Source organism: Tripterygium wilfordii, chromosome 21 (assembly GCF_013401445.1).
Source record: "Tripterygium wilfordii isolate XIE 37 chromosome 21, ASM1340144v1, whole genome shotgun sequence".
Classification (NCBI taxonomy): domain Eukaryota; kingdom Viridiplantae; phylum Streptophyta; class Magnoliopsida; order Celastrales; family Celastraceae; genus Tripterygium; species Tripterygium wilfordii.
The window spans coordinates 15,961,739-15,973,943 of record NC_052252.1 but is presented as its reverse complement, the minus strand read 5'-3'; the positions used below and the strand labels follow the sequence as shown (position 1 = coordinate 15,973,943).

Sequence of the window (12,205 nt, the reverse complement as noted above, 5' to 3'; positions counted from 1 at the left end):
TAACATCAAATGTCTTGTCTTATCATTTTATAAAAGGATTTTTTGGTCCAAAAATTTATCATGTTGTATTTAACAAAAATAACGATATATTTAACCGCAATCTTTTTATAATTTACAAACAAGGTAGTTCTACACATGAAGTCGGCCCCCAACTTTTTTCTTGTCACCCGACAACCATGATTGGTCAACTTAGCTTACTTTGCAATTAAAGAAAAAAAAACATATTAATATATTATATAATAATTTCCCTTATTCAAGGTAAATACGAACAACGGGAGGTGATTCGATTGACAATCGGTTGAATTAGACATATGTGTGTCGAAAGTTCAATTCCAATATGAAACATATTTCTCAACGATATTTCAAGAAAAAAATAAATATAGTTGTACTTTTGCATATTGGAAAAGCAGTAGTTAAATGTTGAATTTGATATGGAAAAATAAATTAGAATGCTAATAATACATTGGCCCCGTTTGGTAAGCCATTTTGACAACTGCTGGTTATTAGCATATATTAATTAAAATAAATTAAAGATATTTAATTTATTAAAAATAAATAAATTAATTAAAGTTATAACGGTTAATTAATTTATTAAAAAAGAAGTATTTTTAATAAAACTATTCCTTATTCATATAGGTAAAGCAAAATCAAAATTAAAGTGTAGGTGAGGGTATAATTGAAATAAAGCAAAATTATAGGGATAAAATAGCCAAATATTACTCAAATACTTCAAAAAGTTGTAGCATTTACAAAAATCAATAAAATGCTATAAAAATGATCTCAAATTACGAGCACAAAAAACCTTGTTTGGATGACTCCTAGCATTTATATTACAAATTTGGTCTATCAACCATTCAGACAGCATATTTGCTATCATTAATATCCGGTATATTTGCTAGCATATACGTTATTGAAAAAATTATATTACAAATTTGGTCTATCAACCATTCAGACAGCATATTTGCTATCATTAATATCCAATATATTTGCTAGCATATACGGTATTGAAAAAATTGTTTGTCAAACGAAGTCATAGACTAATGTAAAAGCACAAAGCAATAGATGAAGGACCAATTCATATTTGACCATTCCACTTCATTTTCTTTTTAACGTGTTTTTCTTTTTTTTGACTTTCACCACAATGTGGAAAAATCAAATTGTTTCTCGAACACTGAAATTTAACAATGAAAACATTAATCCTATTATTAAAAACAAAGAATTGTTTTTTTTCAATATAGTGGATTAAGAACCAATTCATCTTTGACCATCATTTTCTTTTATAATTTTTTTTTTATGATTTTCACCACAATGTGTAAAAATCAAATTGTTTCTCGAACACTGAAATATATAGTACATTATCCCTAACTTTTCAATGTCATCCTAGTACATCATAATTATGTACTTAATTATTCTCTATACGTACTAATAATTGATAATTAATTCAACATAACACCATAATCCTATCCTTGTAAGTGCACCATGATGTATATATGTATATATATACTATATACACAGTGTGATCTTACATGGCTAGGTTTGATATCTTGTTATTTGGAATGGAATCATCCACCTAAACTTGGTGTAATCAAAACAAGTGGGTATTATTCTTAATATTAATGATGGTAGTGGTTGAATTTATGCATACTACACACACCCACACATCGGAATGTTGGACTTGAAAGAAAGGGAGAGCAGTAATGTGAAGAGATTTTGATGATAGTTGACCACTCAATATCATTGAAAGTGTGGTGGACAAAAAAAAATACCCAGATGTGCAGTGGATTGTGGAGCATTAAGTACATATACATACACACATGCACCATTTTATGAACAATAAGATGGTGTTGGGGTAGGTAGTATTTTGACATTTGATTAATGGGTTTGTGTAATTCATGGAGAGGACTTCCACAATGAGAATTTTGGTTGTCTAGGCCTTTTTGGGGGGTCACTAAATGTATCAGACTTGTGGCGCTGATTTAGCCAAAAAGGTTGGAAAAATCAAGCATGAATGAAAGCAGTGCATTTTTTTTCAATACCAACTGCTGCCATGACCAATTCAGTGCTAATATGAACATGAACTTGTCGACAACATTGAAAGATGGAAAATGAAAGTTTCAGCAGTTCAGAGTCCAATGCAAACTCACATGCAAGTCTGACCTAAATCGCCATCAGATCCATGTGTTTGTTTTGAAATCTGCCCCCCTTTAGCCCATTCACAATGCTCTTAATTTTACACCGCAATCTCCCCATTCAACTCTCCAAACAAAGTATTAACAGGACTTTTGGTTGGTGTTTTGAGGTGAAACGATGGTGAGATTAGTATATTCTCTTGTCTGGTTGAGTTTTGAAGCGTGAAATCCCAAAATCATTATACCCTCTATTATCTCTCTTGGAGAATAGTCAAGCTCACCAAAATGGTGAGAATGACTATTATCCACGAGGGAGAATGAGTTTTGATGTGTAAAAGACTATTTTACACTTACTATAAAATATTTTTTTATTTTTTAACATGGAAAAAAGGATAATATGGAAAATGGTACTATTAATATTCTCACATTCATGCTCACTCTTTATTTTATACCAAACATGCATGACCATGTTTACCGCATACTCATCTCCTTTTTTATCTCATGCTCACCTCACACGATTATGAACCAAATGCCGTGTAAAAGAAAGACTATCTTATTCGGAGGAGGAGGTGGTGGTAGGTTCAGTTCATATCCCGAGTTTATTTATAAAACTAGTTGCATGCCCGCGCTTCGCGCGGCACATATTTTGATAGGAAAATAGAGATGTGTAAGAATTTTTCAATACTTTGTTAACATGAAGAGCAGTAGAGTAGAGTTTTAATTGTAGAAAATAGAGATGTTTGTGAGATGAAGATGAAGATAAAATATGTACAATACATTTTTTTTAGTTTGCTAAGAAAAAAAAATTTATAATCGGTTGTAAGAAATTTGATTCATAAGAAATAAGTATGTTAAGAGATTATCAATTTTTATTTGTGTCGTTAGTATCTACAAAGTGTTATAGGTCACCAAAGCATGTTTATGAGACAATATTGTATGGTTGGTACAACATTCTCTATAAAGTGACATTCAATATCGAGAAATACAATGTAGCATAAGTAATATTTTTGAAATTATATTTTTAGAATAAGATTCTTAATATTTTTAGAATAAGATTTTTGAATTTATATTTTTGAAATGTTATGTATGACTGATAGATTTATGCCTATAATCACATTGACCTTCAACAACTCACTGAATTCTATCATGCTTTCCTGTCACCACCTACATGTTCCAATACCAAATGGGCTGAATTTACTTACACATTAGAACAATATAGCGTGAGAAAAACCTCTCATGTTGTGTATATTGCAATCCAAACAGACTACTAAACCTGACCAAACTCTAAACATGCACAATACATCAATTAAATACTACAAAAACACACAAAATACATAAAAAAAACACATAAAATGATAAAAACACACAAAAATAATGATAAAAACACAAAAAAATTCTCACAAAATGATGATAATTAATGCCAAAAACATACAAAATGTTTTCAAACTAAATATTACAAAGGAATTTCATTAATTGAGTAATATCAAAAGCCTCTCATAATTAATAATACATGACCTTAGTGAAGCTGAAACAACATCAAACCACTTCCATGAAACATTAAATCCTCATTATGGGTCTTAAAGTTTTTCAATATATTTTAATTTTTTCTTTTGTCCTTTACATTTTTGTTTTTTTAAATTAATTCTCATCACTCAAGTTGTCAATCATTCCTTTTTATCAAGTTTAATTAGAACGTGTAAGCTTTTTTGTAGAGGCGTCCACGTGGCACCAAGAATTAAGGAGAAGCATTGTGATCCTCAATTATATATATATAAATTGATTTGTTCATGTGTTTGTCACTTTGTGTGACATGCATAGTGAGTTAATTATTAGGATATTCATAATTAATCCAGTATTATATACAATAATGATTTATGAAGACGTCTTGAAGCTTCCTAACATCCAAATCACCCCCATATGCTCTCAACTAGATGGCATGCAATTAAAAAGACTACTAGTTTCTTCTCCTGTCAAACTTGATTTATACAAAAATTGACTAATTAAAAGACATCACCCATCCTAATTACAATATACAAAACATCAAGCATCAAGTGTGCATTATTAATTTCTATGTCCACAACTACCAAACTTCATCTTGGAGCATATATATATTTTTTAAAGATTCTTATTATTATTCTTATCTGGATTTGACACTATGGATGGCAAAGGGTCGGATACCTAGCTTTCCAATTAGTGAATATCAAAACCGTTTTCATTTAACGTACCTAATACCAAAACCGTTTTAAAAAACCATTTAAATTTTCAAAACCGGAACCGTTTCATAACCTTTTACTATTGGGTACCTAATTACCATTGAACTTTTAATTTTTTTTCTATAAATGTATAATTCAATTTCTTAAAAAATAATATGACTTATCATATTGTTATAGTTTGAATATATAATCTATAACTCTATTATAGTATTTTATTTAATATGCTTGTTCATGTTAAAATTTAGCATCCTAATAATATACTTTTGTACATATGATTTATAATGTTATTACTATAATTCACTTTTTTTATTAAACGGTTCGGGTACCCTAAACCCGGCATCAAAAACCAAGTCCGATCCTAAAACGTAACGGGTTTGAAAATCAAAATCAAAACCGTTTCCAAACCTTATAGGATCGATTTTCGGGTTTTAAATGGATTGGGTATCCTATAAATAATGCTCGGATCGGTTTTTTTTACCATCCCTATTTAACACATTCACTTTCTAATGTAATATTGTCCGTTCTAAGCTAAAGATTCAAATGAATTGGTTCTCCTTGAACCATTTGAAGTACTTAATTAGGCTCAGAAAATATATTACTTGTGTGAGAGAAGTTGTACAATTTTTTTTTATACATCGGTTGATTTGATTATGCTAATCGGATAAGGACTAGCATAATCCCCAAAAATAAGGACTAGCCTTAAACATCTGTGTATTGTTTCTTGTGCTTGTTGATGCAATTTAGTTTTTTTGTTCCTTAAAAAAATAAATTATTGCATAAGATTGACGTCGCCCATGCATAAACGTAGTAAATCACTAAAGAGCCCTGTACAATTGTAGGTTATATGTAAATATATCATAACAAAATCTCTTGTAAATCTTACTTTCTTAAATCTCCAAACGTCCTTTGTTGGGCAGTCAACAAAGGAAGCATACGATACGAGACACTTGTCTCTAATTTATCAAGCAATTAATTAACTCAAAAGGGTCAATTCTTATTTGTGCTGCTGCTTTTTCTAAAGACAGGCGTCATTATCAGATTAATTAGCTAATTAATTAAAGCCTTACTATCTTACTAAATCCAACTTTACTCCTTTTTTTGAAGATGCTAAATTGCCCAATTTTTCTTTTTCTTTTTCTTTTTCATGGGTTTACTTTATTTTATCAAATAACAGTGCTACGGATCCCAGCAAAAAATAAATCTCAGTTATCTCAATCACTAAGGTGTATGCACAAAATTTAATATACGCATTAAATCTTGTGCATACACCTCAACAATTAGGATAACTAGGATCTCAATTATTGAGATCTTTAACCTTTTTTGTTTATAAAAAAAGTTGATAAAAAGATGTCTCTTTGCTTTATTGATCATTTGTTTTGACTGCCAAATTTTCCCACTTGTGTTGGAAGTGGTAAAGAAAGCTTGGGATTTTTTTTCTTTTCTTGTTTGGCTGTTAAGAAACACAAGCATTAAATAAATGAAGGATCCTTTGCATTATTGTTTTGGAATAGAGACAGGAGTAGTTGTGAGACAATTATTTAATTTCAAGTCCTCTTTCTTTATGACTTTTTTCATTATTCAATTCAAGTTTTCTTTTTTAGATCAAAGTTTGATCAGTACATTTATTGATGTTCGTTGAAGACGCAGAGAAAGGAGAAATAAATTCTGACCAAATCAAAATTTTATCTTTGTCTTCATGATTGATTGAATAAACATTACTTTTTTTTGCCGTACAAATTACTCTATGAAAATTTGATATGAATCTAAACTCGGATTTTTGGTCGAAAGAATTAAAACATTGAACACCCTTTCTAGGAAAATTAACATTTCACATGTGAAAACCATTTGATTTAGCTTCAATATTGCTTTATTTGAAGGTTAAAAATTGATTTTCATTTGAATCCCATTCACACAATTGAGCAATGATTTTGGACAATGCAACACATCTTGCCAATATTAAAAGCTAATTTTACAGGAATCTTACAAGTAAGGAGATCCATTACCCATAAACAATCAAACACCTTTAACGTGACGTGAGGATTAGATCAAGTCTACGTTGGCTGCCTGCCTCTATAAAGACAAGTCTCACACTGCCCATATTCTTGAACCAAAACCAAGAAAGAAACCATGGTTGTGGCTTCAAAGGTCTCTCTCCTCTCATCACTTCTATTATGTCTACTCTTTCTTTCCTCACCATCATTTGGAACTTCTAAAGTTTCAATTCAAGACAGTTTCAGGCAATGCCTTACTGTCAATTCTGACATTTCAATCCCATTCTCTACATGTTTTTACACACCAAACACTTTTAACTTCACAAGTGTTCTTCAATCCACTGCTCAGAATCTGAGGTACTTGACACCATCAGTGTTGAAACCCGAATTCATTTTCGAGCCGATGCAAGAATCCCACATCCAGGCTGCTGTGATTTGTGCAAAGCAGCTTGGGATTCACTTGAGGGTGAGGAGTGGAGGACATGACTATGAGGGTCTCTCTTATGCATCAGAAACTGAGACTCCTTTTATTATTGTAGACCTTTCAAGAATAAGGTCAGTCAATGTTGATATTGCAGACAACAGTGCTTGGGTTCAAGCTGGAGCTACAATTGGTGAAGCATATTACAGGATTTCAGAGAAATCTAAAGTTCATGGATTTCCTGGTGGACTTTGTTCAAGTCTGGGCATTGGAGGGCACATTACAGGTGGTGCTTATGGTTCTATGATGAGAAAATATGGTCTTGGTGCTGACAATGTCATGGATGCTCGATTAATCGACGCGAATGGACGAGTACTTGATCGAGCGTCGATGGGGGAAGATGTGTTTTGGGCAATCAGAGGTGGAGGAGGAGCTAGCTTTGGTATCATTACAGCTTGGAAGTTGAAGTTGGTTCCTGTTCCTGCAACTGTGACAGTTTTTACAGTTACAAAGACGTTAGAACAAGGTGCTACAAAGATCCTCTATAAATGGCAAGAAGTTGCAGATAAGCTTCATGAGGATCTCTTCATCAGAGTCGTCATCAGTGTTGCCAATGCTGCTGCTGGTGGTGGTGGAGGAAGAACTGTTGCTACTTCATATAATGCACTATTTCTTGGTGATGCAGAGAGACTCCTCCAGATTATGCAAGAGAGCTTCCCTGAATTAGGGTTAACCCGTAACGATTGTATTGAAACAAGCTGGATTAAGTCAGTTCTTTACATTGCTGGGTACCCAAACAACACACCACCAGAAGTTCTACTTCAAGGGAAGTCCTTGTTCAAGAACTACTTCAAAGCCAAATCAGACTATATGAAAGAACCCATACCAGAAACAGGGCTTGAAGGGCTATGGAAGAGGTTATTAGAAGAGGAATCACCATTGATGATATGGAATCCTTATGGTGGAATGATGAGCAAGATTTCAGAGTCTGAAATTCCATTCCCTCACAGAAAGGGAATCTTGATGAAGATCCAGTACCTAACAAATTGGCAAGATGGGGATGAGAAGAAAGCATCAAAACATATAGATTGGATCAGGAAGCTTTACAATTACATGACACCTTATGCTTCTATGTTCCCTAGACAGGCATATGTGAATTACAGGGATCTTGATTTGGGTGTCAACAAGAACGATAATATCAGCTTTATCCACGCTAGTGTTTGGGGTGCTAAGTATTTCAAGGATAATTTCAACAAATTGGTACAAGTGAAGACCAAGATTGACCCAGATAACTTCTACAGGCATGAACAGAGCATCCCACCTCTTCCAGCTTCACTCAGAAAGAAATCTAAAAATAAATGGTGAATGCCACCAAAGTTTTAGAGGGGTTAGTGATGGATTATTCATCCTTTGTTTGTTTCTCTATGATTGTGATTTACAGCTAAGTAAACAAAAATAAGAACATTCGACGGTCTTTGTCTTAGATTAGTTAATTAATGTGATTATGTTTTCTCCACTGGAGTCTGATTGAAGACTCTGTTTTCTAATAAATATTTCCATTTTAGCAATGAAAGCAAAATTGAATTCCGATTTTATAAGCCAGAAAAATAAATGCGTACCAGATTTTCTTTGTTCTGTCAAGGAATCTGAAGTTGGCGTACAGTGCCTTCAAAGAGATTTTCTTTCCTTCTTCTGGGTTAACTTAATCTTGTATCAAACAAAAAGGCCAGCCATTGTTGCTAAGCAAATCGTTTTCTTTAGGACAGAAAAGGAAATGGAGTCACTTGTCACTGCCAACCTATCTTTATCTCTTCCTCTGTCATCTTTGTCTCTCTAGAATGCTCAGATTCACAGTGTACATGAATCCAAGCAACGATTGCTGTATTGGAAAAAATAGGAAGGAAAAGCCGCAGCAGAAGTTGACAGCCGGCTTATATTTGATTATCTTCAATTTCTATATAGGAATCATCGCCATTTATCAGTACAAAATCTCATCAAAACAAAACCACTAGTATATATGCCTATACTTGGAAGACTCCCAAGTGTTCAACTCCAAAAAGAGAGAAATGAAACACATTATAATTCGAGTTCTGCTTTTACTTTCTGTTTCATTGGCAACTTCTAATCTAATCCATGAAGATTTTCTGCAATGCATGGCAACCCAATTCAGTGCGTATACCAAATCTTTGGAAATCATCTTCACTGGTAACTCTCCTTTGTATTCATCTCTCCTGCAATCTTCTCAGCAAAATCCAAGATGGTTGAATTCCACAACCCAAAAACCTATTATGATCATAGTACCATTCCATGAGTCTGAAATTCAAGCAGCTATTGCATGTAGTAAAGTGCATGAACTACAAGTCAGGGTTAGAAGTGGTGGCCATGACTATGAAGGCCTATCCTACAGATGCAAAGCCCCGTTCATCATTATCGATCTCATCAATTTCCGGTCAATAGAGATCGATTTACAACATGAAACAGCATGGGTGCAATCTGGGGCAACGCTTGGTGAGCTTTACTATGCCATTGCAAAGATGAGTAATGTACATGGATTCCCAGCAGGATTATGTCCTACTGTTGGGGTTGGTGGGCACTTTAGTGGAGGTGGGTTTGGTACCTTGGTGAGGAAGTATGGCCTTGCAGCAGACAATATTGTGGATGCTTACTTGATTGATGTCAATGGAAGAATTCTTGATAGAAACGCCATGGGAGAGGATTTGTTTTGGGCCATTAGAGGAGGTGGAGGAGCAAGCTTTGGAATCATTCTCTCATGGAAAGTCAAGCTGATTGGAGTACCACCAATTGTGACATGTTTCACCATATCGAAAACAATGGAGGAAGGCGCTTCTAAGCTTGTCTATAGGTGGCAATACATTGCAGATAAACACCATGAGGATCTATTCATCAGAATACTTGTACAAAATATAGCAGGAGAAAGCAAGGGGAATAAGAAAATCATCCAGGCTTCCTTCAATTCATTGTTTCTTGGGCGAATTGACAGGCTGATTCAATTGATGAATGAAAGCTTCCCGGAGTTGGGATTGAAGGCTGAGGACTGCAGTGAAATGAGTTGGATTGAATCAACCCTATATTTTGCCGGTTTTCAAAAGGGGCAGCCTCTTGAGGTATTGCTAGGCAAAACTCCATTATACAAGAGCAATTTCAAGGCAAAATCAGACTTTGTGACACAACCTATACCTGAAGATGGGCTAGGAGGAATATGGGAGATATTTTTGAAAGAAGAAATGGCTTTCATGATAATGGATCCTTTTGGGGGAAGAATGAACGAAATTTCAGAATCTGAAAGCCCGTTTCCACACAGAAAAGGCAATTTGTACAATATACAATACCTAGTCAAGTGGAATATAGATGGGCAAAGAAAATCAAAAAGGCATGTAAAGTGGATTAGAATGCTTTACCAGTATATGGAGCCATATGTTTCCAAGTCTCCCAGGACTGCATATCTCAACTACAGGGATCTTGATTTGGGGACCAATAATCATGCCAACACAAGTGACTCGGCAACAATTGCTTGGGGAATGAAGTATTTCAAGGGCAACCTGGAGAGATTGGTACAAGTCAAGAGCAGAGTTGATCCAGACAATTTCTTCAGAAGTGAGCAGAGTATCCCTGTAACAGTGTAACTTCTTAAGGGTTTGGCAAATAAAAATAAACTCGTCAAGATATGATATTATTACAAATTTTGGATGAAAGAAAAAAAAAATCTCTCGCCTTGTAGGACAGACATCCCAACTGAATGTCTTGATGAGCACATCCATTACCCTTTGACACAGAGTAGGTCAAGCGGCCTATTAGAAAACTTTACATCTGGGGCATCCGCCACACATATTCTTTGACATTATCTCATTTGAGTTTACTCCTTAGCCATTAAAATTTTATGTTAACTATCAACCTCTCAACAGCGATGAAAAACAGTCGCAGGACATCAAAAAATCATCTCACAGTCAAAGTTAACAGTTAGAAATTCACTCTTTGAAAAGAAATTAAAACAGTCAACAATCACATTTGACAGTACCATAAACTAACCCAGACTCGCAACCAAATGCAAGGTAACAACAAGGCACCCAAAATTAGAATAGAAGATGACAATGTAAAACACGACTAGTATGTATCCAAATAGTACACATAATAAGTGTACCTTTTCTTCTATAAGAGATAATAATGTAACTGAACGCACGCTCTTTGTAAATCTTCAGGTACTTGGATCGAGCATCTCTTCTCAAGCAGCATGTCGAGGAGCACAAACGTCAAAAATCAAATATGAGTCCCCCAAACCATAAGGATCCATCCCAAGAAAACTTAACCGCCCCTAATAAGTAGTTTACTTGAACTTCTTAATAAGATTTACACATAAACAAGTGATTCCTTGCAATCTCTATTATTCCAAAACCAAATAGGATTCACAATAAGCAAATTTCATTTCTTGTATTGTTTTTCTCAAAAAATTCAACATCAGTTAAGGCTACATTTGTATAGGCAACATGGATGGAAATGAAAATAGATGCGACTTCATTTACATATTTACTCTAGCAAAAATGGCCAACAGAAAGCACTGCCATAAGCTGTCTCAAAAATGCGCCCAGCCACCCATACCTCAGGAATTTCCAACCATTCTAACTTAATGGCATACAAACAATTTGCATTAACAAGTTCAAACTATCAATAACTAGCCTCATAGTATCCATCTCATTTCGGACGCGCACCAGCAGGTCGTAGGAGGCTAAATGACAAGGCCTGTTGCTCCTTGCTAAGCCGACAAAACCAGTTTCGTATATGATCAGCTGTAGCTGACTGATATGGAATGGGTGTACGCATCAGATCATCCTGAACAACTTTCTCAAACTCGAGAGAGAAGCCCAAGCAAAGCATTCACAGTGGCAATTTGTATGGGAAGACCTACTATAGTAGAATCCCGCCACAGGAAAGCACACAACTTACATCTCAAGTGTTCAACTCCTTTATCTTCAAATCCACCAGCATCAACTCCAAGCCTAACAAACAGAACAAAAATAATCAGAAACATGTTAAGACAGTTTATATCAAGACTCCAACATGGTATCAAAATGGGTTCAAGTATATCAAAATTTGCACTTCTCTTTGTAACAAATTTTTAGAGGCCAAATTTTAGCCTATTTGAAGTTCTTCTTTAGATAGGAAAGAAGTATTCATTAGTATTAACTATTAAGAAAAAGAAACACTCACCGTTGTACAGCAGGGACTCTTGGCCGCGAGGTTTTCTGCAGCTTCAGAAATCATTGCTACAAGCAATGCAAGTTGAACAAACTTATTAGGCTTCAGAGGCCCAAACATACCAAAATTACATACAAACAACACCCCAAAATACGTTCCAAATGTAATGTATACAGAGAAATATAAGATGGCAGACAAAATTAGAGTGACAAGAATCAAAGAAAATCACAACAGGATACT

The 12,205-nt window shown here is 34.4% G+C and overlaps 2 protein-coding genes across 2 annotated transcripts; both read left to right on the top strand.

Annotated features, from left to right (window-relative positions):
• The first annotated feature begins 6,430 nt into the window (after positions 1-6,430).
• LOC119988561 (berberine bridge enzyme-like 15) lies at positions 6,431-8,322 on the top strand. The gene has a single exon (XM_038833643.1). The coding sequence runs from the start codon at positions 6,470-6,472 to the stop codon at positions 8,117-8,119; it is 1,650 nt and encodes a 549-aa protein (XP_038689571.1). The 5' UTR covers positions 6,431-6,469; the 3' UTR covers positions 8,120-8,322.
• A 107-nt stretch (positions 8,323-8,429) lies between these two features.
• LOC119988563 (berberine bridge enzyme-like 22) lies at positions 8,430-11,764 on the top strand. Its single transcript, XM_038833645.1, has one exon. It carries the CDS (start codon positions 8,821-8,823, stop codon positions 10,396-10,398), a length of 1,578 nt encoding a protein of 525 aa, XP_038689573.1. The 5' UTR covers positions 8,430-8,820; the 3' UTR covers positions 10,399-11,764.
• The last annotated feature ends 441 nt before the right edge of the window (positions 11,765-12,205 follow it).

Bases quoted from the DNA above. Each gene is read 5' to 3' on its own strand.
- LOC119988561 (XM_038833643.1), top strand. From the start codon at position 6,470: ATGGTTGTGGCTTCAAAGGTCTCTCTCCTCTCATCACTTCTATTATGT.
- LOC119988563 (XM_038833645.1), top strand. From the start codon at position 8,821: ATGAAACACATTATAATTCGAGTTCTGCTTTTACTTTCTGTTTCATTG.